The sequence below is a fragment of the Protobothrops mucrosquamatus genome, unplaced genomic scaffold (assembly GCF_001527695.2).
Source record: "Protobothrops mucrosquamatus isolate PMUCROS unplaced genomic scaffold, P.Mucros_1.0 scaffold45, whole genome shotgun sequence".
In the NCBI taxonomy this organism is placed as follows: Eukaryota; Metazoa; Chordata; class Lepidosauria; order Squamata; family Viperidae; genus Protobothrops; species Protobothrops mucrosquamatus.
Window position 1 is genome coordinate 6,093,418 of NW_015386427.1, and position 27,697 is coordinate 6,121,114.

Sequence of the window (27,697 nt, forward strand, 5' to 3'; positions counted from 1 at the left end):
CAAACACTTAGGCTGCTGGTTCCCACAAGAAAGTTACTGTTTTGATCTAGAAGAATGCATTTCCCCCTTTCCATTGCTGTGGCAACCGAAAAATGAAAAAACATGGCTGTATTCAGAACGTTTGAAGGTTTGACATTTTTTCTACCACTCCCCCAATAGCTTTTCTCCTGCCCCCCCAACATTTCTCACATACCTTCCCCAAGGTCAGTCCTAAATTCCTTTACAGTAAGTTAACAATCCACAGGAGACCATAAATGAATATAAGCTGTCACAGATATACTTGTTGGCTGTGTAGTCAAGTGGCAATAGAGAATGTGATCAGATCAGCACTTATTGATCTCCTATCTCAGTGATGGCAAACCTTTTAGAGACCGAGTGCCCAAACTGCAACCCAAAACCCACTTATGCATCGTCAGGTGCCGGGTGGGTGTGGCCCATTGGGTGGGCGTGGCTGCGGTGGTAACGGCAGACTGGGTGGGACTAAAAAGTTCAATCAATCAATTCCAACTTTGCAAGATTTTTTTTTCCCTGAGAGAAGTTGAAATTGACTGATTGATTAAACCTTTTTTTTTTGTACACGGCGGTGGAGGCCTAAAGCGAAAAGGTTTTATAAAACCCAGCTGAAGGCCTAGGACTGGGGCAACGGTGCGCGTGCCCACAGAGAGGGCTCTGAGTGCCGCCTCTGGCACCCGTGCCATAGGTTCGCCACCACTGTCCTATCTCTTCCAGGTCCATTCTGTTTGTGGAGCTGGAAAATTTGGCTGGAGCATTATACACTGTATCTTGCAGATCAGCTCTGGGAAATGGTGGGTAAAAGCATGAGAATTCAGTTATTTCAAAAGTAGTACCTTTTGAAAAATGAAACTCTATTTTATCATCACACTGGTTGAGACCCTTGATTTTGAAAGATGGCTTAACCAATATGGGTGAAGAACTCTTTCAAAACTCTGCACATCTGCAAAGCCATTGATCAACAGGCTACTACAGATGGTGAGTTTTGCCAGATGGCTAAACCAACGAGTGTGGCTATGTTAGAAACATTTATCAATCATTTACAAATCTATCCGCACTGGTTTACAACCATGTAGTTAGCCGCAGATTCAGGAATTGACATGCAAATCAGATTAGCAATGTAAGTGGGGAATATAATTAATGACAATAACAGCAAAGCTAATTCTTTTTGAAAGGCCAGTACATATGCTATGTACACAGCAATAGTGGATAAGAAAAGTACAATGACACAAGTCCAATTCTCTAAATTTTGGTTTGTTTGACTAAAATGTGAAATATTATTTTATTACAAAAAAATGAAATATTGAACAGGCCTGCAGTATTCCATAAGAGCAGTATGTAAGCATATAAGTCAGACTTAGGAGCAGTATAAAATGTCAATTATATGAAATTAAGTATTGTATTTTTCCAACCTTCTTTTGATCTCCTCTATAAAATTCTCTTGAGGGATATTAACCTAAAAAGCAGATAGTAGAGACTTGATTAGTGCAACTCATCAAAATAAAGTATTTTTACTGAGGAAAATTGAATTGTAAACATGATCTCAGTGGTGTTCAAGCAGCTCTAGGGAAGATTATTTCAGAACAGTTTCAAGCTGACTCTATTAAACACCAATACCAACCTCTTTCCTAGTCACAACATCCCGAAGTTTCACTACTCCATCATTTAGCTCTTGTTCTCCAACAATGATTGCCAGTGGGATTCCCGTTTCTTCACAATATTGCAGTTGTTCCAGTAGTCTGGGATTTTTTTTATATAACATCTCTGCCTGAAAAATGTTGGTAAGAAATGGAAAGATAAATACTGACAACATCAGTAAGATATAGTAAAAAATGACTGGCTCAGAAATTTTTTTAAGACATTTAATAAAAAACGAACATAAAGAGACATTTTTCATTAAACCGAATGGAATAAGTAATTATTTGCTCTTTGAGAAGGGTGAAAAAATTAGGAGTTCATACATGGACAAATTGAATTTTTAAAGTACAGTCATGCCAGATTTGGGGAGGTTTTAAGTCCTTGCTAAAGTGTTGTAAAGAATTTTGCAACCTGTGGCTGAGATGGCGTCCCATTTTTTCTCCAAGCTGAGAATCTATTTTTTCTTAGGGTCACCATATATTTAAATTTATTTATTTAATCAATTTATATAGCCACCCATCTCAGCAATGACACTCATTGGACAATGATTACTGTAAAAAATACATATAGAAATAGCAATAGGATTTAGACTTATATATTGCTTCATAGAGCTTTACAGTTCTCTTTAAGCGGTTTACAAAGTCAGCATATTTCCCCCAACAATCTGAGTCCTCATTTTAACCGACCTCGGAAAGATGGAAGGCTGATTCAACCTCGAGCTGGTCAGGATTGAACTCGTAGTGTGTGGGCAGAGTTAGCCTGCAATACTGCATTCTAACCACTGTACCATCATGGCTTTTATAATCATCTTACAAGTCTGTGTAAGTATTTACCCCTTTCAGATCTTACAAACATTTGCAAAACTTTGCCATTATATATTAAAGCTTTGTTTGAATACTATATACTATTTACGTAATTATAATAATATATAGTCTGTGTGAACAAATAACAGCAATGTTTCTTTTATTTCATAAATTCAATAGGTGATCTGGCAATGTGGAAAAAGTATCATCTCCCTAGTTCAATCAATACAATTAAAGAAACAACTAGTATCACTTTTGTGAGTACTTCATTAGACATTCAAAGCTGATTTGGACCAGTGCTTCCCTATAAACATCTTATAGATTTAACTCCTCTCAGTACTGTAGGCTTCTTGTCACACAAATAAGGCATGCCATGTCCTGCTCCTAAAGAAATTTCTGAAGACCTCCACACAAAATAAAGATAATTGATGCTTATCAATCTGGTGAAGTTTATAAAACTAGTGTGAGACATAGTCTTGAAATGGAGAAGATATGAACAATAATGAATCTCCCCAAAGAAAAGGACTAGATAAAAATAGGATTCAAATGGAATAAGAAAACAATATCCATTGTCCAAATGATTCAAAATGCAGATTGTGCAGAGACAAAAGAAACACTAGATCATATATTTGTGGAAGAAGATTGTACAAACTGATTATAATGACATAACACAATTGTGAACATGATTCATTGGAACATCATGTGCCAATAATAAAAAATTGATGAAAACACAGAGTTAAAAGAGGAAAATGAGCAAGTTAAAATATTGTGGAATTTCCAAATATGAACTGATAAAATCTTGGCTCATAACACAGCGCATTTAACTGAGGTTGAAAAGAAGAAAGTATGGATTATTGATGTGGTAATATCAAGAGATAGTAGAATAGAAGACAAAGAATTAAAGAAGATCACAAAGCATTAAAATCTGAAAATCGAAAGATTATGGCCATGATGGTCTTAGTAGTTATCCTTGCACTGGGTGTCATGTTGAAAAATCTTGGACAACACTTAGAAAATATGCACATTGATAAAATTTCTATCAGTCAATTACAAAAGACCATACTGCATGGATGTGCATATGTATTAAAAATATATTATGACATCCTAGGTTCTTGGGAAGAACTCAATGTGTACAAAGCCCAACACTAGCTAAAAAACTGCCAGCTAGGATTTCACATAATTTTTGTGTATATAATCATAGTACTAGGTGCCCTGGATGCAATTCTAAAATATCTGAAGCACCACTTGAAAACCATTGGTATTGATAAAATCACCCTCAGCCAATTGCAACTTACAGCCTATGACAATACCTTAACATCACATAACAACTTATGCCTAGCCTAGGACCTTGGAAGGTCTTCAGAGGTGGACAAAAATGCCAAATCCAGTCTAAATGTCTGGCTCTGTGACCAACTATTATATATTCAATTTATATGAGTGCAGTGGTTAGAATGCAATATTGCAGGCTAACTCTGCCGACTGTCAGCAGTTTAATCCTGACTGTCTCAGGATAGAACAACAGCAATGGCAGAAAAAACAAATCTGCTTCCAGGGTCCCAAAATATGGCATTGATTAATCAATGGAACCTGAAGTGCACCAATCCTGCTAAATTGAGCTGAGCAGATACTATGGGACACAGGAAATCTCTCAAGTAACCTACGCCATGTACATTCACTGGCAAAGATATGCAAGCATTCAAAAAATCTGAAAAGGAGTGAATAATTTTTCACAGAAATATATTACACTGGTGTAAAAACTCTTTAGTATTACCTTGATGCCAGCATTCCATAATTCAGATATGAACTTCATTCTGAATGCAAGGAAATTTTTCTGGGGAGTTGCCACCAATACTTGTGTCTCTGTCGTGCGGATCTTCTCCTTGGTCATCTCAAAGGAAAAAGAAAAAAAATCAGTATTATAACCAGAACTAACTAAAATTTGCAAACAAATTGGACGTAATTACTGTTGGAAATATTCTAAATTTCAGACATTTTCACTTATTTCCAAAATATGGATATGGTTAGCTATATGTACTGCATCTTGCACCATAATCCTACTTATATCTCAGTAAATATGCATTATTTTCATGCAACCATTTCTCCTACTGTTTCTAAACCAGTTTTGTCTTGCTGGTTTCTATTATTCTCCCTGTTAACTATTATAAATAGCTTGTTTATAGAAACATTGCCTTATTTCTCTTATATCAAGTAGTTGATTCTTTTATTGATGGATGGAGAATTTATCTTTCCTGTGTGGAACAATGGAGAATTAAAGCTAAAGATGACTTTGACAGAAATATGAAAGATTCAATATCCAGGCAAGAAGGGCTGAAATGTTCTTTAAGTCCTGGGAAGCAAGATAATTTTTGCAAGCGACTCAAGGAAACACCTCCCTTATACTCATCAAGTATAAGGTAGAAGGAAACTAAAGCACAAACTCACAAGAGTCTGTTATTATAGCCTACCCCAATAAAGTATAATTAGATCTAGTCTTCTGTGAAACTGATTTTGGTATGGTCTACCTCAGTGTTCTCCAAACTTGCCACATTGGACATTTTGCAAATATTTGAGGAGCCACAGGAAAAAAAATCAATTTTATTGATTTTATACATTTTATAAAAAAATAATTGAATTAATTTTATTTTGCTCAATGCAACAGCAACAGCAAAAAAAGAAATGTGTTAACTACAGAAACAATGCTGTTATTATACAAACAAATGATATAAGAAAAACCTCAAACATTAGCACTCAAACACTCTGAAGAAATAATAAATTAATAACTGCAGTTGAGAAAAGGCTATTCTTTTTTTCAATGTTATTTACTTAAAAAGTTTACAAATTTACATTAAATGAGAATCTACACATAAAACAAAAACAGAAAAGCTATGCTGGGATCATTCTTTCCCCCTTTGTAAGCAAAAGAAGCAACCCTCCAGCCAACTGGAATGGGACAACTCTCAGCAACCAGGTGAGTGTGACTGGGTGGGCGTGGCTGGGTGGTAGCAGCTGGGTTGCCGTGACTAGGTGGGCGTGGCTGGGTCAGCATTGAACATGTTGCATCGGCTAACTCGACGTGGGGACAACTCAGTGCCCCTCCCGGTCTCCCCAAACTGCTGGCAGCCAAGCGCGCACGCACACACTCCCCATGCCAAGCTTGGAGACTTTTATCCACATCTGAGCTGGCAAGCTGCCAATCATGTCTGGGCTTGTGGAGAAAGACCTCTCCATCCTCTGTAGATACAAGTTCCCAACTTGGAATGCGGTGTGTGTGCGCGCACCTGCTTGGCTGCTGGGAGTTTGGGGAGGTGAGGAGCTTGTGGAGCACCAAGTTGTCCCCATGCCGAGTTAGTCGGTGCAACTTGTTCCGTGCTGACCCAGCCATCCCGAGTCAGTGGAGCTGAGCTGATTGCACCTACCCGGCCACGCCCTATCCAGCCACGTCCACCTGCCTGTACCAAGTCAGCTGTGCCGAGTGGAGTGAGTGGTGTTGAGCTGGCCGCACTGAGCTGGCCATACCCACCCAGTCGCGGCAACTTGGCTGTGACTACTCAGCCGCGCCCACCTGGCCACTGTGAGTAGTCATAGACCCCCAGACGGCTTTCTCTTCCTTGTCTGGCTGCCCTGAGCCAATTTGAATGGGGCTTTCTTTGTGCGCAGGCAGGGGAATGATCCAAGGGAGTCCCTTAAATCCACACACACACACACACACACATACACCGGAAAGGAAGCAACTCTCCAGCTGGTTGAAAGCTGGGGCAAATTTTAAAACAAAAGATGTTTTCCCTTCCTTGTCCAGCAACCCTCCAGCTGACTTGCACCCCCCCCCTCCACATCGGAGTCCTACTTTCCTTTCCAACAGTGGTGCTTTCCTTCCCTGTGCTGTTTAGAAAGGATCAGAGCACAACACGTGGGAGCTGGTGGGCCGGAAGAAACCTTCCGGAGGGCTAGGCGTAGCTCAGGGGCCATAGTTTGGAGACCTAGTGGGGCTGACATTAATTCATTTACTCTGAATTATTTAGAGGGGCAGATGAATTGCATCCTGGTTAATAAAGGAAGATGCTTTTAAAAATATTTGCCAGAATAATGTTTTTTAATTTTTTTTAAAAAAATAAAGTTGTTCTTTAAATGAATGATGATCTATCTCATCCTATTTTTTGGTATATCCCCCTTTCTTGTTTTGTTCTCATTTACTCTGCCTAATGCCCAATTGCCTAGCCAGTCTCTATATCACCTACTGCTTCTCTGCCCAGTACTATGATATCATCCTGCTTCCCTAATGGATCTTTCATATTGAGAATTATTGCTCCTTTTTAATTGCAAAATTTAAACCCAAACAGCTTGTAAATTAATCTGGATGCAATGTAAATGTCTATAATGTCAGAATAAGACTTCTTTTTAGCTAACTAGATTAGAAAAATGGGGATGTGCTCTAAGCCAGCTTATTCTTTTTCTTATTTTAACAGGTGATTCAGTAATGAAATTTTTGAGCTATGATTGCTTACAAAAATCTAATTTCTTTCAAGGAATTCCATAACTGTGCAAGTCTTATTAAAATACTTAAGGAATCAAGGCATCTAAAGAACACACAATCAAGAAAATGAAATTACACAAACCTCTTTAATGTGGCAGCAGAGTTGGAACAACACGTAGTCCCATGGATGATCAGTCTTAATCTCTTTGTGTTCATTTTTATTTTTCTAGGGCTTCTCTTAGCACTCAGCCATTGATTGGCCATGGGTAATCCTTGTTTAATGTCTACTCATTTAGTGACCATTCAAAGTTACAACAGCACTAAACAAGAGGTACTTAAAACAGGAACTCATAGTTGTGGCTGTTGCATTGTCCCTGCTGCCACATGCTCGCAGTTAGGGCCTACATTACATTACAGCTTTCTGCAATCATGTGATCACTACTTGCTACTTTCACTGCTGCCTTCTGACAAGAAAATAAATAAGGAAGCCAGCAGAGGTCGCAAATTGTGACCATGTGACTATGGAAAACTGCAGTTGCTCAGGATTCACCTAACAATGACTGCCAGAACTGCCCTTGTAAGTCAGCATGTTCATGTGATGGTGCACTTTATGACTGTATTACTTAGGGACAGAGATCTCGCTTTCAGTTACAGACTGCCTGTAATATGGGGGATTGATCACAGAGAATGAGAACAAGCAAGAGAGGGCAGGTCTGATTCAAAGTGTATTGGTAAAGATCTCTTATAGATTATAAAAATACCGAACAGGTGGTCTGAGCTAGTAGTTGCTAAGAAAAAAAAACAACCAAATAAAGTTTTTCTCAACTTTAGCAACTTTAAAAAATGTGAATTTCAATTCCCAGAATTCCCAGCCAGAATGAAATAAGACTTGTTCTATTTCAAATTGACTCTAGTCTTGTGGTACCAATAGGATGTAATCTTTCCAACTGAGTCTTTGTGTAGTTTTTTTCTAGAAAAATTCTACAGAGTTGGTTTGCTGCCAGGAAGAGGGGAAAAGGCCTGATTACATGTGGCTGGTCCTTGACCAAAGACGCTTTGTTATCTGCTATAGCCAGGTCCCAACCATTTTTTCAAAGCAAAGAACAGGAAGACCAACTGGCGGGCCAAACTCTGAGGAATATTTTAAAATACTAATGGAGAGGCTTCAATGCTTAAGAGTTGGGGCTGTGCTATCCCTCATCCCATCCCCACCCACCAACTACAGTTTGGACAGTCCTTGCATCTCTCATTATTTCCTATCCTGCAAATGTCTTTCACTTCCACACTTCTACATTTGTATTTTGATCTCTATGCACAACCCTGAACCCTCATTTATTTAACATTTTCTAACTGCTTAATAGACCTTACCTCATTATTTTGCTCTATGATAGAGAAGATCCTTTCAACACCGATGCTGAGTCCAACACAAGGTACCTTATATCCTTTTGAATCAAACTTTGCTACAAGCTCATCATACCGTCCACCTGCAGCCACACTACTTAAGCTAAGAGACTCGTTTAGGTGGCTATGCTTTTGGCACAATAAAACAGCCTCATAGATGACTCCAGTGTAATAAGCCAGACCACGAGCCAGACTCAGATGTAAGGAGACCTGTGAAACAGGACAAGAGGGCTATTAATAGGAAAATATTGGACTGCCACAGATCACTTATATTTACTTAATACTACTGTCAAAACTTCAAATGCTCTGAATTCAGCCATGTTTCTTCGCTTTTCGGTTGCCACAGCAATGGGAGAGGGGAGATGCATTCTTTTAGTTTAGTCAAAACAATAACTTTCTTGTGGGAACCAAGGTCAAGCAGTTTAAATGTTTGGCGGGCTGGGGCTACCGTTAGGAAGCCCGCCAAAGGTAATTGGGGATTGTGATTTATGACACACTAAGGGGTGGGGAGTTCAACTTTTACTTTGTAACTTTTTGGGGGGGGATAACTTTCAGTCTTGGTTTCACCTTTGTTCGTGCTGATATCATGTAACCATTAAAAGTGTTCTTTAAGGAAAGCAATTGCCTCAGAGTTCTTATTTCTACTGGTCTCATCTATCGGAACCATAACAACCACATTCCAATTCACCTGATCTGTGATGCCAAATAGAGTAAGGTATTCAAATAGCAATTTCATGTCCTCTAGTCCTTCCATAGCCAATCTGTTCTGTACCAGTTTTGGATCCTTGAGAAGCTTCTCAACGAGACATGGTCCCCCTGCAGAAAAACAGATGCATTTAAAGATGGAAGATATACTTACATTATTTTCTATCACTTTCGGTAAATCTTACAATTACAATACTAACTCAACATTATTTCAACTTCAGTTGAACCTAATGTCTGGAACACAAAACATAAAGAAGAGAGCACTTTGCACAAAAAATCTGCAGGATCATAGTCAATCTTACTCCATCTAAAGATTAATTACTAACACATTATAGAATGCCTGTACTGAAACTCACCATGAAGTTGAACATATTCACTAATACGATCGACACACTTAGGAGAAATACCATCCTCTATGATCATTTCTTTTTTTACTTCCTCCCATGTGACCTGTGGAGGAAATGGAGGAGTTAACTATGCATTATCTAGTTAAAGTAATTCATCTTTTGGCTAATGCATTTCTTTCCTCAAAAAGTAGATAACTTAAACTGACTTTTTTCAATATGGATGACATACAGACATAGAGAATAGCAATTTAACAGGATCCAAGTGAAATCATTATTCTTTTTATTTCATGCATATCCTAGGGGTAACATTTTTAGAGCTGAGGGCCATACTGAGGCTTGCATGTGCCTGAATCCAAACAAATCCTATCTATCCAGGCATACAGCTTCATAATCTAGCAGTGCTAATTCACAAAACCACATTTCAAGTACCTCAATGGCTGCATTCCATACCCTCCTTCCACATGCACTATAAATTCTCTCACACAAACATGCTATATGCACACTTCCATCACGTATTCTGTTATCATTCTATTCCTCATGTGCCCTCCCATTTCCATATACATATCCTATCTCTTCCATGTTCCCTCATGCATGCATATCCTGCTACCTTTTGAATATATGATCAAATATACAGATTATTATACTCTTCCCCTCTTCTACTTGTACCAATTCACTTTATTGCCTCTCCTACAAGCCCACCAAGATCACACTGAAGATACTTAACTTATCCAGTTTGTCAAGAGTTGAGCAAATCCTTTCAAATTTGATTTCTGGAATACCACATACTGTAAAGATCCCTTGCAAAATGCGCCTGTCGTTGATCTAGGGGAAACAGCAGAAATAAAAAAGAGATTAAAAAAATAAATGTATACATTGTGGATTTTTTAATAGGTAAGAGTTCTTAACAGAAGTCCATTTAGACTAAGAAACAGCCAGTTTTTCTTACTTTGATAATGAAATCTCCAACTTGCAGGGCAGTTAAGATCTCATGCATGACTTTCAAACACTCTGCATCAGGAATCATAGGATCGTATTGGCCAGCAATGTCAAAATCCTGGAATACAGAAACTAGCTATTAAAAATCTCCAAATAAATTTGGTAGACTAATTGAACGACTGAAGTACTCAATGATTAAATCCTATTTTCCTGAAGTGTGAAGCAACATATGTGTCCCATTTCACAAAGAACTCATTCACTTCCATATTTCAGACATGAAATGCTCTGCTCCTTTGGCAAGTTCAATTTAAAGGTCAAAGAAAAAAGATAGCTCCTCTGCCTTTCTGTTTTGCCTTCCCAAAGTGGAAAAATCTGCAGATACTCACACACTGGATAAACTCCCTGAAGCGTCCTCTCTTTATGGATGGGTTATCACGCCTGTAGACTTTTGCAATGTGGTAACGTTTACACCGTTTAATTTTGTTCATAGCTAAGTAACGAGCAAATGGCACCTAGAAACATAGTTAAGAAAACTTGCCTATAGCACAGAAAGTAAGCAAACAATGGGCAATCTTTTTCCACCTGAGAAATATTTTGCTTTTTAACCAAAAAACCTCACACCTAGTTTTCAAGATGGCTAGAAATACATCCAGTGACATCACTAAGGCTACATTCCCAGTCTTTTTGAGTGACAAATTAAAATGTAAAATAGGTGTGTATTGTGATTCTATGAAGACTTCCAGAATTATGGTATCTGGAGACATGGTATAAAAGTATTGTATCATATTGGAAGAAGAAATCTATACAAGACTTACTACAATAGATTGCTGAAACGTATTGTCAACATATGAATAAGGGGATGTATTTTTTTTAAAAAAAGACTTAACTCTTAATAAAGAATAAGTTCAAGTAATACATTAACATTGTTTTATAATAAAATGTTCTAGCCCCTCCTTTTTTTTACACTGTTAATTTTGAAATCATATTGTTTTGATAATGGTATTTAAGTACCTTCATTATTCTTCTAGCATGTATTTTTAAAAACAATTTGTCATCATCCACTTTTGTTATACTTTAGTATTTTGTCAATTTGGGTGGTAAGATGCATTCCATGGGTCATATACAAAGATTTGGGAGCTTCTTCTATTGATGGGCTATCGTTTCTATTGTAGGACAACCTACAATGCTACAACCATTTGTAATGCCCTGAGGTGACCACAATTTGTAATATTTTTTTGCCAGGCTCCAGTGTTTACTTCTGGTTTCTGGCAAAAAACACCCATTGGAAAAAACTGATTCACTTAACGACCACATTCACTTAATGGCTGCAGTGTTCATTTAATGACCGTTGCAAAAAATATCCAAAAAATCAGTCATGAGGCATCGATTGGCTCACTTGAGAACTAACTGTATGTTAGTATGTAGAAAAAGTTCTCTATATCTTTTCAACAGTTTCAAAGATTTTTACAGAAGATGACACATTGCACTGGCTCATGATATTTATATTACAGAGTTTCACCCTAACACATTAAATTGTGAATGAAACCATACTGGCTAGCATGTAAATAAGAGCTCTGATCTGATATGCTCACCTTAAAACCAGGCATGTCAAACTTGCGATGTCACGTGACTTCGTGCGACGTATCGGGACTTTTTCCCCATTGCCGGCAATGGGGTGGGCACGGTTTCGGCGTGACGCATCCAGCCCACAGGCCCGCAGTTTGACATGTCTGTCTTAAACAAATCAACTAGAAAGAGGAAGCTTCTTCTGAATCCCTTGCAATTTTTGACCAGTCTTCAATTACCATTATGGGTCATGCAGCAATCTATTATTCCACAATTCTGCCCGAGACATTCTATCTTTTAAAAAGTGGTTTTTGCAAGTTAGAATTTTTGTTAGGATACAGTTAAGTCATATCGAAGAGACAGCATCTCTCCTCCTTGATCTTCCAGATCATAAATCAACTTTGTCTCTTCACCGTAGTTTTCTAGCAAGAGTTCCTTAAATGAAGGAAAAGAAAAGAAGGAAACACATAATATATTTTGTCATTTGTAACTCTATGTTTCAATCTCATATATCATTTTATTAAAAGTTTTAAGCAAGAAGATAAAAGCTAACACAAACTAACTGAAAGAAAAAAGAAATATCAAAGAAAAAAGGTGCAAGTAAAAGAAAAAAGGAGAAACAGAAAAGGAAAAAAGTATGAAGCTTCCAATATTCTTCACAGCAGTTATAAATACAAATATATTTTAACCTCCCTCTCTACAGTTGTATTATTTTACATTACTCTATCCCGTCTAATCATCAAAACTGTAAGTCACAAGTTTATTTATTCATTTTTACAGAAAAAGTCCATTAGAGACTTCCAGTTGTAGATTTCTTTTCTCTAATCAAATGTAGATTTCTTTTCTCTAATCAAATAAATTAATTTATCCATTTCAGGAAAATCTGTTAAGTTTACCAGCCATTCCTCTATAGTGGGTAATGTTGAATCTTTCTACCTTTATGCATACAGTAAACTCACTGTTGTGACTGCACATTTAAATAATCTTCCCTGGGTTTTTTCTATTTGTTTATACATTAATCTAAAAGAAAAAGTTCTGGCTTGAAATAAATATTAACCTTTAAGATCCTCTGTATCAAAGTATGCATTTGGATCCAGAATTTTCAGCTCCTTTACATCTCTGCCAAGCATGATGAAATATCCCTTCAACATTTGAAGTGTCTTTATACATATAGACACAAAGATATATAATTTATATATATAATTTTTCTAGCATCATGTCCCAATGATAAACCATTTTCTAAAAAATCCTCTTTGAGTTCATAATACAGTTTAAATTCCAACCCTTTTAACTTCATATTTTCCCACTGATCCATCTGTATATTATAACCAAAAGTTGAGAAACAGAGTCAGAACTTTATCATACATTCTTTATCCTATTCTCCATTTTAAATTTCAAAAATGTGTACATTTTAACAATTACATATTCATTTGTATTTCAAATTCTTACTTAATTTGGCTCCATTTTATGTCTTTTTGTCCATTCTAAAACTTCCAGATTACTGGAAATGGGAAAACCATAGTCAGTGTTTGAGTCTTTCTGTCCATCCACCTCTGTGGGTTTGATCATAACCAGGTTCCTTACCATTTGTACCAATATATTTTGTCTGTCTCATTCTGTCTCTTTAGGACTGTCTCTGCCTCTCTGACTGCACACATTGCTGTTTTCATAGGTGTATACTAACAATCCTGCTCTCCCCCTCCATTCTGTCATACTTTAAATTCCGATTCCCACATAGGAGCACCTATTTTCCTGCTAAAACGTTCTTATAAGATTTGTTCTGAAATATACTGACACATTACTTGCTATAATCTACTATGAATGTTTTGCCCAGTACTTTTGAAACTCTCACCTTTTCTTAGAGTACAGCAAGGTACCTTTTCATTGCTAAGCTACTAGGATAGGTAAGAATCCTACTGCATTGGAAACATCTTGAACATATTATTTCTTTACCTAATGGTTAGGCCATATGACCAAGAACTATGAACTACAAGTAGTTCAAAAGGAAAGTGAGATACATCTTTCAATAATAGAAATGGAGATTATTACAATCCTATAGTAGACTCAGAGTGTCATAGGACAGATAATTCCTTAGTCAATCTAGAAGAAAAAAACCCCAAAGGATTTTGTCAACTCTTCATGAGGGGACAGAGCTTTCCTACAGTACCTAAGCTTGATAGTAACACTGTATTATCCTATTCAAGAGGAGTATTGAAAAACAGGAAAATAATTTATAGAAACAAACAAAAGGGGGAAAAGATATCTCATTCTAATTAGAATCTAGAAGACACAAAATAATTGACTATAATAAAATTGTTCTTATCAGAGCGGGAGTAAAAATTATTTAACCACTATAGAAGAACCTCACAGTAAATCCGATGTTCTATTTTCCAACAGTATTTATTTAAGAAAATGTATATGATTGCCCAACTCACTCTGAAGAGATTCTGGGTGGCTTACAAAAATAAAAACACAATATAAAAAACAATAATAAGGAATAATCCCCCCACCCCCCAAGAGTAGGAGAAACAATAGATGGCAGGTAAAAAAGGAGATGCCATCTGAAGTATTTTCTCACCATACTAACTATGAAGGAATTTATCACGGAAGCATCTGCTAGTAACTCCGAGCAGGTAACAACCTTAAACATCCCCCCCTCCCAAACTTAATAAAATTCTAAATAAGTCAGTAGAAATATGCATAACATCTATACTACCAATCACAGTAATTTGCAAAGCACACAGAGACATACATACACTGATAGCTCATACAATATCTTGGCTCAGTGCTCACAAGCCAGAAGGGTTGGAGCCATCTGGAACTTGGAGGTCAAGCTGTTCTACAGGACAGATGCAGTTAAGAGAAGACATGCTTCGGGGTCCAGCAAGATGGCAAGGACCATGCCAACCCGGTTTAATCTTTTTGAACCAGCACAGATAATTAAGTCAAGGGGTTTCCGCAAATACCCTTATGCTTTGCTATGAAGTATGCCTTAAATTGCATCCAGAAGCCAACCAGGAATCAGTGCAGCATGCAAACTATTGGTATTACATAGCATACTGAGGTAAATCCATACCTATACTGTTGAATTCTGAATAAGCTGTAGCTTGAGTGGTCTTTTAGGGACAGACCCATGTACAAAATACTTCACTCATCCAAGTTAGACATCATTAATACATGAGCAACTGTGACCAGAGCCAATTCAGGAACTGGCAAAACAGATGGATCTCTACTGAGATAGATTTGCGCTAAGGTCCTCAAAACCATGGTTATCACCTGCTCCTTGAGCTGGAGGTTTAAATCCAGGAGAAGTTCAGAAGAAGCCCCATCCAGAAATAGTGATGGAAAATCTCTGGGATCAAAGCACAGTTACTTGGTCTTGCCCAAGTTAAGCCAGAGTCTATTCTTTCCCATCCAGATTACCGTATTTTGAGAAACAGAGTCAGAACTTTAATGGCATCAGTTGAGTGACCAGGAGCTGAAATACAGCCAAATATCAGCATATTGATAGTACTAGATCTCCGCTTCCCCCAACAGTGACTGGAAGCAGTCCTGAATAAAGGAAGAATACCACTATAACAAATGTACCTCCCATCTCCACAAGCTGATCTAGAAGGATACCACTGATGATAGTGAGTGCTGCTGAGAAGTCAAGAAGGGCCAGGTGGGATGAACTGCCCTCATCCCCACCTACCATATGTCATCAACAAGTGCAATCAGTGTCATCTCATTACTATACAAGGTCTGAAACCCAACTGGAATGAGACCAGATAATCCATTTTCAACAAGATCATCTGAATATGCAGCCTGACCAAAAATAGGAAGTTGGAGATCAGATGAAAGTTGTCCAGCTATTGTTTCTTCAGAAGGATGGACCACTGCTTCCTTCAGGGCAGGCAGAACTACCTCCACACTGAGGAATGAATTTATCACCACTTTGGCCCAAACACCTTCCATCTCCTGGGAGGCCTTTATCAACCAGGAGACACTTTGCTGTAATACACTCACAGCTCTGAGGATTCTGCCTTAAAGATGTCCTTAAAGTTACAGACACAAACTCCCCCTCCAAATTAACCTAAACTATGTCACAATCACCTCAACAGGACTTGCACAGCCAGAATCCAAATCACAGCAAATTCTAGGTAAAATCAGATTTTATCTGTCAGATGTCTAGAATAATCCTCACATCAGTTTTTATAATGTTCCTGTAATCCTTTTGTCCCAGCCCAGGTCATCCCACCTAAGGCTGCTGGCCGACACAATAAGAGCAGAAAAATAATTACATTTTGTTGTTCTTATTGCCATAGTATAATCCTTACTATAAGCTCTTATCCATGTCCAGATGGACTCACTCCTAATTTTCCTCCAGTGCTCCAGGCATCTCTTTTGTTGCTTCATTTTCCCTAGTTTTTGTGAAAAGCAGGGACTACCTCAAGATTCAAAACAGGGAGGGCCATGTGCATAATCCAATATAAAGCTAGTATCATCCTCTCATTCCTAAGAGATGATTAAGGCTTCAGCCAAACTGCACCCCAAAGAAATTTCTTCAAGTTCCCTCTGAAACCCAGCAGAATCTATCAGGAGTCTGTGGTGGATTATCAAGCTGGAAGGGAGCTTGGAGGTCTTCTAGTCCAACCCCCTGCTCAGGCAGGAGACCCTATACCATTTCAGACAAATGGCTGTCCAGTCTCTTCTTAAAAACCTTCAGTGATGAAGCACCCATATTAAATAAGTAGGCTCAGACTCCCTGCAATGGACAGTACTAGAGAACTTCAGAGCGAAGGACAAGTTGGTCATGACAAGGGACAGATATTGACATGATCCTAACCAACTCACATTGCCACTTTGCTGAGACAAAAGTCAGGCCTAACATGTGACCTTTAGTGGGTGTTAGGCCCTCAATGATCTGGATCAGGCACCTGGTGGGCATTAACTCCCAAGACAGAATCTCAGTTGTTGAGCAAAGCGGTCATTAAACAAAATGCCCATGTGACTGGTTCGCTTAATGACTGCAATCTACACACTCCTGGTGGTAGTTGCTAAGTGATCTCCTGGGTTGTTAAGCAAATGGAGCAAAAGAGGTAGACCTTTGGCTCACAAATGTTCCTGTAGCCTGCTGGAGGATTTCAACTCCTCTTCTGTAGCCCTGATGCAAGGAGGGGAGGGGAAATCCTTCAGTAGGCTGTAGGAATGGAACTGAAATCCTGAAGATTTCTGCTCCTTTCCTGCATTCCCCCACAAAGGATTTTAGCTCCCCTCTGAACGCAACCTTTCTTGCAAACTTTCTAGGGAAGTCAACAGAAATGATTGCAAATAGTGATCACATGATTGTGGGATGCTTGGCTTCCAGTTACAAATGTACAGGCCGTAAAGCATCCTTTCTGAGGCCACTGTAACTTTGAACAGTCGTTAAACAAGATTAAAAGCATTCTCTCTTCAAACAAAGTACCAAAGACCAGCAAGGAAGAATATGAAACAAATGTTGTTCGTCCATCAATTTCGATGAAGACCTTGACATCTTATGGATTATGGGCCATCAACGGTGTGTCCGTAGATGGCTGATAAGACCGATGTTAGCACGGAATGTTCTGCCACATACTGAACAGAGAAAAGTGGACACTATGTTTTTCATGAAACAAATACACATTTTGGGAAGTACCAAATAAGTCAAATTTAAACAGTCTGCAGATAGTCAACTGAGCCCAAAATTTATGTTGCTAAGTAAGAAATTTGTTAAGTGAGTTTTGCCCGATTTTATGACTTTCCTCACATTTGTTAAATGAATCACTGCAGTTCTTAATTAGTAACATGGTAGTTAAGTGAATCTGTTTTCCCCATTGACTTTGCTTGTCAGAAGGTCGCCAAGAGGATCACATGACTCCGCGACACAGCAACTGTCATAAATTTGAGTTAGTTGTCTAGCATCCAAATGTAAATCACATGACCGTGGGGATGCTGCAATGGTCATAAATGTGAAAAATGGTCATAAGTAACTTTTTTTGGTGCTGTTGTAACTTTGAACGGTCACTAAATGAACTGTTGTGGACTACTTGTATAACATAGGTTGAGGATAAATAAGGTTGATACAAATAACCCAGCTATGAAAAAGGACAGAATATACTTACAAAAATACTTCCTGACGAAATAATTGTATAAAACAATTTTTACTTGGATAATTTATAATTCAAGATTTAAGCACTAAATTACTACATTCAAGATATACTACTATAATGTATCATATTACAATATATTTTCATATATGACAATTTCCGTTGTAGAAGAGATGTTATTGCACAGTGATCTGTTTGAAATAAATGGCTATATTTACTATTTTTATTGAAAAAACACAGTATTACTGTATCCTCATTGTAAGAATGTTTTATAAAATCATGAATTGATATTAAACATTTTATTATGACTTTATCATTAGGAATAAGATTTATTTGGCTTACATTCATCTTTTTTAGTTCTTTAACACCTAATGTTGTAAATTTGTAAAGAATAAATCCGTTTTAGGGTATTCTGGAAATATCTCCTAGCATTATCCTAATCAAGCTGACGATTTCCATGTACTCCTAACATTATGATTGTGCTTGTAAAATAAACAGCTTAAAAAAATATTTTGGTGAAAATGAGGGATACTGTAGAATTTCACATTATAGGCTGTTGACCTCTGGGGAGTATTTATGGCCCACATTCAAAGTTCCAACAGTTGCCCCCCACACAGTAACTGCACTTCAGGTGCTTTGCAATCAGGTCACATTTATGGCCATTTTCAGTGTTTGGCGTTTACTACCAGTTTTTAGCAAAACTAGCCTCATATCAAATCACTGGTTTGCTTATTAACTGTTGTGTTCGATTAAGGACCACTGCAACAAAGGATCATAAAATTGGGTCGGTTATGTGATTGGCCTGCTTTACAACTGTCACAACTTATGACCATAATGGGCAGGCTCCATTACAGTCATAACTCAAGGCCTACCTGTATAAGGACGCTACAGAATAAATACATTTCCATTTAAGAAACTATCCTAATCCCCACTTCTAAACTTCATTATTTGAAACAAAGTAGCAGCATAATCAATGAATTCAATAATAAAAACAAAACAAAACCATCCTTCCTTTCTCCTAACCCATCACCATGTTCAATGACGCATACAGTTTAATTAATTAAGAAAGTTGGATTATTCCAAATAGGCTACAAAAACCTTATCAGCAACAGCAAAATTATTACTGACTTATTCTCACCTTTAGCTCAAACACAGGAGTGTCTATTGTCACGGCTCCATGACGCTTGAAACAATTAATTATGGTGCTAAAGATTTTTTCACGGATAGCCATTTGCTTTGGGCTAAAATCCCTGGTGCCCTAGGAGTTCAAGACAAGACAAAGAGGTTTGAACATGAACTTGTTCGGAAGAGGATAAAATTGAAAAAGCAGAATGTGTGTGTGTGTGCATGTATGTACATATATATGTGTGTGAGCATAATATAATATAATATAATATAATATAATAAATATAATATAATAAATATAATATAATATAATATAATATAATATAATATAATATAATATAATATAATATAATATAATATTATAATATAATATAATATAATATAATATAATATAATATAATATAATATAATATAATAATATAATATAATATAATATAATATAATATAATATAATATAATATAATATAATATAATATAATATAATATAATATAATATAATATAATATAATATAATATATATGATATACAATACAATACATAAACAAAACTTATCTGGAAAGGTGCAAGTTCACTTAAAGTGCATTTTTTTCCACTGAACAGATTATCAGTGGTAAACTATTTGGAAGAAACCCTGGAGAGGAAAATAATACAGTAGATCCAGAAAAGTCACACCATGGGGTATTACCTTGGGAACTTTGAGAATCAAGTTTCCTTTTGAGGCACCAGCATTCTGCTGGTGTGATAGCTGTTTTTCTGCATCTTCAGTAACCTGGGAAAAAGCAGAGTGCAGGTAATCCCCAAATTACAACAATTCATTTAGCGACCATTCCAAGTTACAACCTAACTCCCCCCAAGTAATTACAATATAGTCCCGAAATTATGAATGTTGCAGCACCACAGCAGTTGTTCACAGTTATGAACTACTGCAGAGGCTCTGCAACATTCGCCCTGCCTATTCTCCCCCCCACCGGGTTTATACAGGCACTAGCCCTGTGGATACTCACCTTGCGAAGATCCAGGGAGCTTTCCATTTCTTGGCCTGTTCGATGCTTCAGGCCTTTGGTGCATTTGCAGAAAATGGAGGCCTAAAGTACCAAAAGATCACACAAGATCAGTGGTGCAAGATTTCGCGCTACTGATCTCAACTGATCTCACAGAACTTTAGCCCTCTGTTCTCTGCAACTGGAGGCCTCGATGAGATCTGCGGCAGAAGGCTTTGCAAATGGAAGGAAGGCCTAAAACATTGAAGCCTTCCCTCCGTTTGCAAAGTCTTTTGCCACCTTTGCAAAAAGCCTTTGCTGCCGAGGATGGAGGCCAGGAGGGATGCGCGCTCCCCTCTGGGGCTGTTTTCGTCGGCAAAGGTCGAGAAAAGAGCCCTGGAGGGGCGCACGTGTCCATCCGGGCCTCCATTCTCATCGGCAAAGGCCTCCTCAAGCATTATGCAGATGAAAAAGGAGCCCCAGAGGGGAGTATGTATCCCTTTGGACCTCCATTCTTGTCGGCAAAGGCCTCCTCAAGCCCTATGGGGCTCTTTAAAGCGGTGTTCCATAGGCGCATAAACACATTTCGGCCAGAGGCCGAAAGCTCCTGGGGGCCATCATCTTGTGCGATTTCAGACACCCATCTGCTTTTGCAGAGAATGGGTACCTGAAGTCCGGAGAGATTAGGACACCCAGAAGCTTCCAGTCTCTGCGCAAAAAGTGTTTGCACGCCAACGGGAGGCTTGAAGCAATTGTGGGGACTCTGGGGGAGAGAGAATGAGGTATCTCAGTGGGGTGGGGGAGGCCTCGGGTGGTCTGAAGGAGGTGGTCTTTTCCATCACTAGTCCCACCCATGAGATACCTCGTGTGCACTTAACGATCCGTGCATTTGATTAGAGAATGTGTGGCGAAAGGAGGGGGTGTTTGTGGTCAAGTTACGCGATTCACTCCTACAAATCCTCGGGTTACGAATGTAATTGGCATGCTCCATTATATTCGTAACTTGAGGACTACCTGTAATACAAACTTGATATACAAAAGAAATAATATTGATCTTCTAGTCCTTGTTATTGTTATAAAATTCAACTTGAAAACACAGAATGAAAGAACTTCTGCATTCTCAATGATTATTCTGATTCTGTGTGGTATATTGGTTAAGTTGTAGGATTGGCATGGAGAAGGGGGTGGAGGACAGGTTCTTATTGCCATAAGCCAGACAAACTCACTGCATGAATTTGACTCAGCCATTAGAGCAGAGCTCCCCAACCTTTCCGGGTTGCTGGCCTGGAGGGAAAGGGAAAAGCACGGAAATGTACGCGTGTGCATGTGCAAAATGGATGCATGCACAGTGGTGGCACTAGTGCCCGCACACATGCACACGCACACCCATGACAGTGGTGGCGGCACTAACGCCCATGTGCATGTGCAAACAGGCTGCTAAGGCTCGTGTGACACTGGCAGTGGTGCTAGCACTCTGCGCATATGCAAACAGGACCACTAGCATTCGTGTGGCGGCACTAGTGCGAGTGAGCAGGGTGCGTGTATACATGTGTGCACTTGCCAGCCATTCCCGCAGCCTGTTGGCCACCGGGAATGGTTGGTGAGTGGGCACATGTGTGCATGCACCCTCCCCACTTGCACTAGTGGCGGATGCTAGCAGTCCTGTTTGCGCATGTGCGGAGCGTTAGCGGCCCACAGATTGGGGACCCCTGCATTAGAGTCTACTCAGGAGATTATCTCTTCCATTTTGTTTTAAAAAAATACTTTACAGTGCTGTGGGAAGTCAGCCCCCCCCCCCCCGAGAAGGAAATATTAAAAGGGCAGAATATTATATTTCCTCAAAAGATCTTAAAGAGGCAGAAAAGCATGCCCAGTTTTTCTTAATAGGCCCAAGTCTCCCTCCCCCAAGCAGAAACCAGCTCTGTAGAAATGCAGATGTAATAATCCATTCAGGAAGGTTGGAGCCCTCCAGCTAGAAGCTTAGGAAAACAAAGACACCTAAAATCTACATACCCCATCCAAACTCTAGGACAGGACACAATAGGATTAATCCACAGATGCCAAAGGGGCACACTCAGACTCAGGTCAAAGTACATGACACAGGAAATACAAAGCCTGAAACAGGAAAAGGAAACAACTCCAAACAAAAGCCCAAGAGGGTATAAAACCCACTCCCTACTACATGTGCTCTCTCTTTTCTTCCAGAGTCATCTTTCTGTCTGGATCTCCTCTTCAATAAACTACAACCTCCTTTCTAAAACAGTCGCCATGTTGTTTATTCCCGGCTTGGACTGAACCCTAATGAAGACTTTAGATCTTCCACAATTTGGCACCTAGGATGGGACTCCAAGCTAACCTCTCCAATGGACTGAGACTGGCAAGCCCCATCTTGCCGGCAGCAGACCTCTTGTGTCTGTGGATGGTTTTCCCAGGCCCTGCCCATGTGGAGCAAGGATAGTAAAGGGAATTTTGAGTTTGAGCTCAAGGCCTGCTTTGGAAAGAAGGTGAGTACCTCTAAATTTTAACTTTTAAAGCCCAGGGGAACAAAGGAAATATGTGTATGTCTGTGTGTGAGAGTGAGAAGACCCTTTTCCCAATCACAGTTGGATTTTGCTCCCTCTGGCTTTTCCTAACCTCAGAAAGGATCTGTTTAAGTGACAGACCCTGGAAAGCAGGACCTTTTGTTAGGGAAAAGGGAGAGGCTGTGTGAAAATGAATGGAATGAGTGAATGAGAGAATTACATTTGGACAACCAGCTGGTAAGGTCCTGTAAGCAAAGCCCCAAGTTAGGAAAATTAAGCCCCAGGCTAGGAGCGACCCATACTTCTGAAAAGCAAGCAGAGGTCCGTAAACTGTGATTGTGAAGGAAAAGCCAGTACAGGAGCGACCCATACTCTGCGGGGAGCAGAAGAGTCCTCACGGGCCCTTTTTTGGTCTGAAACTGTGATAGAGAATCCCTGAAGGAGTGACCTGTACTCTGTTAGGGATACCAGAGTCCTCCGCGGGTCCCTTTTTGACCGGAAAACTGTGGTGGTAGGCGGAAGTCTCACAAGGAGGCTTCAAGTGCGCCGGACCCAACTAAGCCAAAGTGAACCCCTACATCGGAAATAGGGGAATCATGTGATGTTCTAGTTCGAGGGTCGAGATAGACTCCGCCATAAAAGACTTGCTTGAGGTCTGGGACGGGAATCGGCTACCCGTTCAGGCAGGTATGAAAAAGAGATGGGTAGAGAAATTGTGCAAAAAAAAAAAAGGGCTTTGCTCAGGGCTTTGGTGGGAAACCAATTTGGCTAAATAAAGGTACTTAAAAGGAAATTAAAATATAGGAATAGTGATTTTTTTCTCTCTTTCTATGCAACTACGTGATATGTTTAAGATTTGTGCCTTCCCTAATTTAACTGAGATTTATGGTGGGAATGACCAGGATGTGTAAAACTAAGACTTGTTTCCCTTTTCTGTTCTTTTCCTTGTCTTTGTGTGTGTGTGTGTGTCAAAGTCTTTGTGTGTGAGGTAAATGTGACTGTTAATTGTCTCTAATCTAAAGAGAAAAGAATTTTAAAATTCTGCTAGACATTCTGCTTAAAATAAGCCACCAAAAGAAAATACCTTCAGCCTGTTTGTCTGGCCAGAAAACAGGCTGAAGATAATTGAGTTCCCTTTTGTTAGGATAGAATGTTTTAAGCTCATTTAGAATGAAAAGTTTGTTTGTTTGTTTTATTTGTGCATTTTCTGCATGTGTTGTAAATGGGTTTTATCTGTCTTTCCTTTTCCTGAAACATAAGGTGTGTCTAGCTACAACAGCCTCCTGAAGCTCAAGTTTGCCTGTGTAGGGAAATAACCTTCTTCTTACTAAATTACTTTTCTTACCCTATCACTAATCAGTGAAGCTACTATGAAACTAATCCTGGAACACATAAGCATTTTTTAATCTCTAAAATAATGTGGTCTATTTTAGAATAAATGTTAAAGGTAGATTCTCCTGCCCCTGGCAAATTGCACACCTTAAAATATTAGGCTTTTAAAATTATTTGGAGCTTTCAGCATTCTCAAGCTGCCCAGCATTTTCAAGTTGCAAGTCCTTAAGTCCTCTCTAACATGTTGCAAATGTTAAATTTCACAAGTGAGACCTTTTGTTTATGTTCTCTTACCAGAATCCAGCCTTTCTTTTGTCCTCATCTCTCTATCTCCAAGCTACCTCCCCCCCCCAATTCTACTTCTCCTTTTCTTATCCTCTGTTCTCCATGCCTTTGTCTGTCTCTCCTGGGAGAGTCCACCCAAAAAGGGGGGAGGGAACCTTTTTCTCATGTCTTTCAGCCTTGTACAGACAACCCCCACAACCTTTGGAAGAAGAGCACACTGCCCCAGATGCTGCCTCTACCCATTTGAGCCAGAGAATGGGGTTTGAATCCAGCCATCCACTAGAAAGCCACCATGCAACCAGAGTGGAACAAATCTTTCCAAGTCCTACCATTCCCTCAGATGCCTGTGAAAGCTGTAGAGGAAGGAAGGAGTCCTGGAGCCATTGGTCCCCATGTGAAGCCTCAGAAGAAAACTAGGAAGACTATGGGGGATGGCAGAAACTCACTGTAAGGGTTCCTTTCTTGCCTCATTTGAAATGTAATCAGCCAGTTAAATGGATTCATGGAGGGATGGCATTTGGGAATAGTTGGCACAGCAAGTATTCAACACCTTGGACTTCTCTACTGGTGGGAGGGAAAATTTGTCCAGGATCCTTGTACTGCCTGTTTTGTTGAAGTAACTGCATGCACACGCACACATCATTCAGAATCACACCTACCTTCAATAAAGCTCTGTGGCACTGCAAATTCCAAGGGGGAGAGAATCAGGCCCCCTCAGGCGATTTGCAGTTCATATGCTCTCACTGAGGAGGGAGCAGAAAAGAGATCTCCAAAACCCAAGCCCTGAATATCTTGCACTGGTGGATTCAGAGTGAGAGTCCTAGGGCTGACTGTGTGCAATTTAAGAAAAATTAATACATTGACTTGCACACTGGCTAACCTCAATTGGATATCACAAACCTGGGTGCACTGAACTAAGGCAGGAAACAACCCTTGAAAATGGGCAGCCTGTGGTTATGTATTGAGGCAAAACATGGCTGTGAGGAGTTTTGGGGAATGTGCAAACCTGACTGGAAGCTCGAAGTGACATCCAACATTTGAAAATAATTGGCACAGAATATTGGAAACTATACATTTCTTTTCCACCTAAAAGAACTTTTGCCCTGGCTTTAGACCTTCATGGTTAAAAGGCCCCCCTTTTGGGAGCCACTGCAGGGATCTTTTTCTGCTGCCTCTATTAGTGTCTTCCTTTTTTTTACATTAACAGTTTAAAAGCTTGTTTATCAAGTCTCCCTGACTGAAACAATTTTAATTTTGTGCCAGTAAAAGTATGTTATCCACACTCTTATGGCACAAAGGGGGGGGGATTTGTGGGAAGTCAGCCCCCCCAGAGAAGGAAATATTAAAAGTGCTTAACACAGTGCTATGTATTAATGTTAGAAACTTGGCATACGATATTGTACTTAACTTAAATATTGTTAACAAGCCCTCCTAAATATGTTGAAGTAACATTTTAATATTAATTCAGATGACTGCCCACCTAACCCAGGCTTATGTGATTAAAGAATTCCACAAACAATCTAGCAACGTGTTTTTTCCCAATCTAGCTATCTGGTATCTTTTAAATTGAAAAGAATAAATAAAATATTGTTCATACATTAGCATCTACAGATTAAGAAAGGGCTGTGTGTAATAATGAAGGATAAATAAAAATATTATATATTTTTCCGTTCCAATATTTGCAATTGAGATAGTTCCCAGCCAATAAACAGAGCCATAGATCAAAATAATCTTAGAATTCTAAATACATAACAGACTATATTGAGGAGAATTAAGTACTGCTAAATGGGGCATACCTGACTTGGAAGATGACTGGAAAATAAACGTAGGATGCGAAACTGTACAGCCAAGTGCTGGGTTTGAAAGGAAGCCGTTCTTAAAACAGTGATCCAGTGCATGTTGGAAAGTTTAGATAATTACATCAGCTACTGTAGTGTAATATTACTAGTACATCAGATACATGAAGAATTGCCTTCATTTTAGCCAGAGGTGGGCAAAATTATGATCTATAAAGAATAAGACATGCAAAGAAAATGGAGAAAAGGAGAAAAATATAGATAAATCCTTTAATGAAGAAATCATATTGGCCTAATGTTTAGTACCACAGCAAACAAAGATGCAACGTAATTACAGAGCAAAATAACACTTGCATTCATTGATCACTCATAACTTCTCGACTCTTCCACTATAGAGCTTAACAGGTATACCGAATAGGGATTCATTTCATTTGGATCTCCCAAATCTATTAGAAAGATTAGGTCAAGATATGATTGGCATAAGCATCACACAGTAAACTTTATGGCATAGTACAGTTTAGGTCTGGTATAACTGTATCACTCCTACTGCCAATACTAAGGGGATGAGTAACCTAAAGTCCCTAGCTTCTTTCTTGCACAGCCCACACACCTCTCTATTGGTAGAAATGAAGGGCGGGATTTTCCGCCATTTTGAAGCAGGAAACACACTTCAGAAACAGGAAGAAAAAGATCCATTGAAACTATCCCTCAGCAAGAAAGATCCCATCCCTGCCCAAGAGCGCGCTAAATGCCACGAACTTCGCATCACTTCCTTGTTGCGAGCAGCGCCAATACAAAAGGCACCAGCCGACTTTCACAAACATTGTGTAATGTTAATTAGATTAAGGAATCGAACGAGACAAGAATGGCTATTAACGCCCAAATGCAATTTTTGAGAAGTTAAACCGCCGTTTCACAAAACGAGAAAGGGCTGTGCAGATAAAAGTTCTAAATAAGCAAGAATTTCTTTATGATCGTTCTCTAAAATTCCCATAAAATACATAAATTGTTCAAAGGAAATTTTCTAAATCAAAGTCCCTCTCTCGAAGAAAAAAGCTTAGGTCAGAGAATGGCAATATTTCATAAAACAGCATATTCCTCACTGGAAGTAAATCGTTTTCACTTTTTTGGTCACAGATTTAAAAGGAAAAACCAGTGTTGCTCAACCTTGGAAAAGTTTAAGATAGGTGGACTTCAACTCCCAGAATACCTCAAGCCAGTCTGCTGCCTGGGGAATTCTGGGAGTTGAAGTCTTTCTATCTTTAAATCATCAACGTTGAGAAATACTGCAGAAAATTAACCAATTCACCCACCCTGCTTCGGTCTTCTGACATACTTTTCTGTTTATTTTAACCCCTCGGTTTGTTTTACGGCTAAAAAAGTGACACGTGCCACGAACACGTGGACAAACACACCTTTGTTTAAAGATTTGCAACTAGAGTTTGCAACTACGCCTAAAGCATAAAGTAAAAGCAAACCGCGTAGCGCGCGTTCCTTCAGCCTCCAGGTTCAGACTTGGGAGCATCCGACCAGCAGAAAGATACCTACGGTGAGGAAGGGGGGGCTCCTGGCCGCTTTGAAGAAAGGGCCGAGGCCCACCTAACCCTCCTCTCCACTTTCCGGGTGCCTCTACGGCCAGGAAGACCTTCCGACGCCGCGGAGCCTGCC

The 27,697-nt window shown here is 39.1% G+C and overlaps 1 protein-coding gene across 1 annotated transcript; it reads right to left on the bottom strand.

The window, feature by feature from the left end:
• Positions 1-709: 709 nt before the first annotated feature.
• On the bottom strand, positions 710-27,693 carry LOC107283671 (histidine--tRNA ligase, cytoplasmic). The gene is made up of 14 exons (XM_015811604.2): positions 27,445-27,693; positions 26,030-26,239; positions 19,800-19,883; positions 19,128-19,247; positions 12,219-12,314; positions 10,700-10,825; positions 10,324-10,431; positions 10,086-10,199; positions 9,387-9,480; positions 9,014-9,141; positions 8,293-8,535; positions 4,225-4,341; positions 1,634-1,780; positions 710-1,468 (listed from the first exon to the last, which is right to left on the bottom strand). The coding sequence occupies exons 2-14, from the start codon at positions 26,129-26,131 to the stop codon at positions 1,403-1,405; spliced, it is 1,545 nt and encodes a 514-aa protein (XP_015667090.1). The 5' UTR covers positions 26,132-26,239; positions 27,445-27,693; the 3' UTR covers positions 710-1,402.
• Between the last annotated feature and the right edge of the window lie 4 nt (positions 27,694-27,697).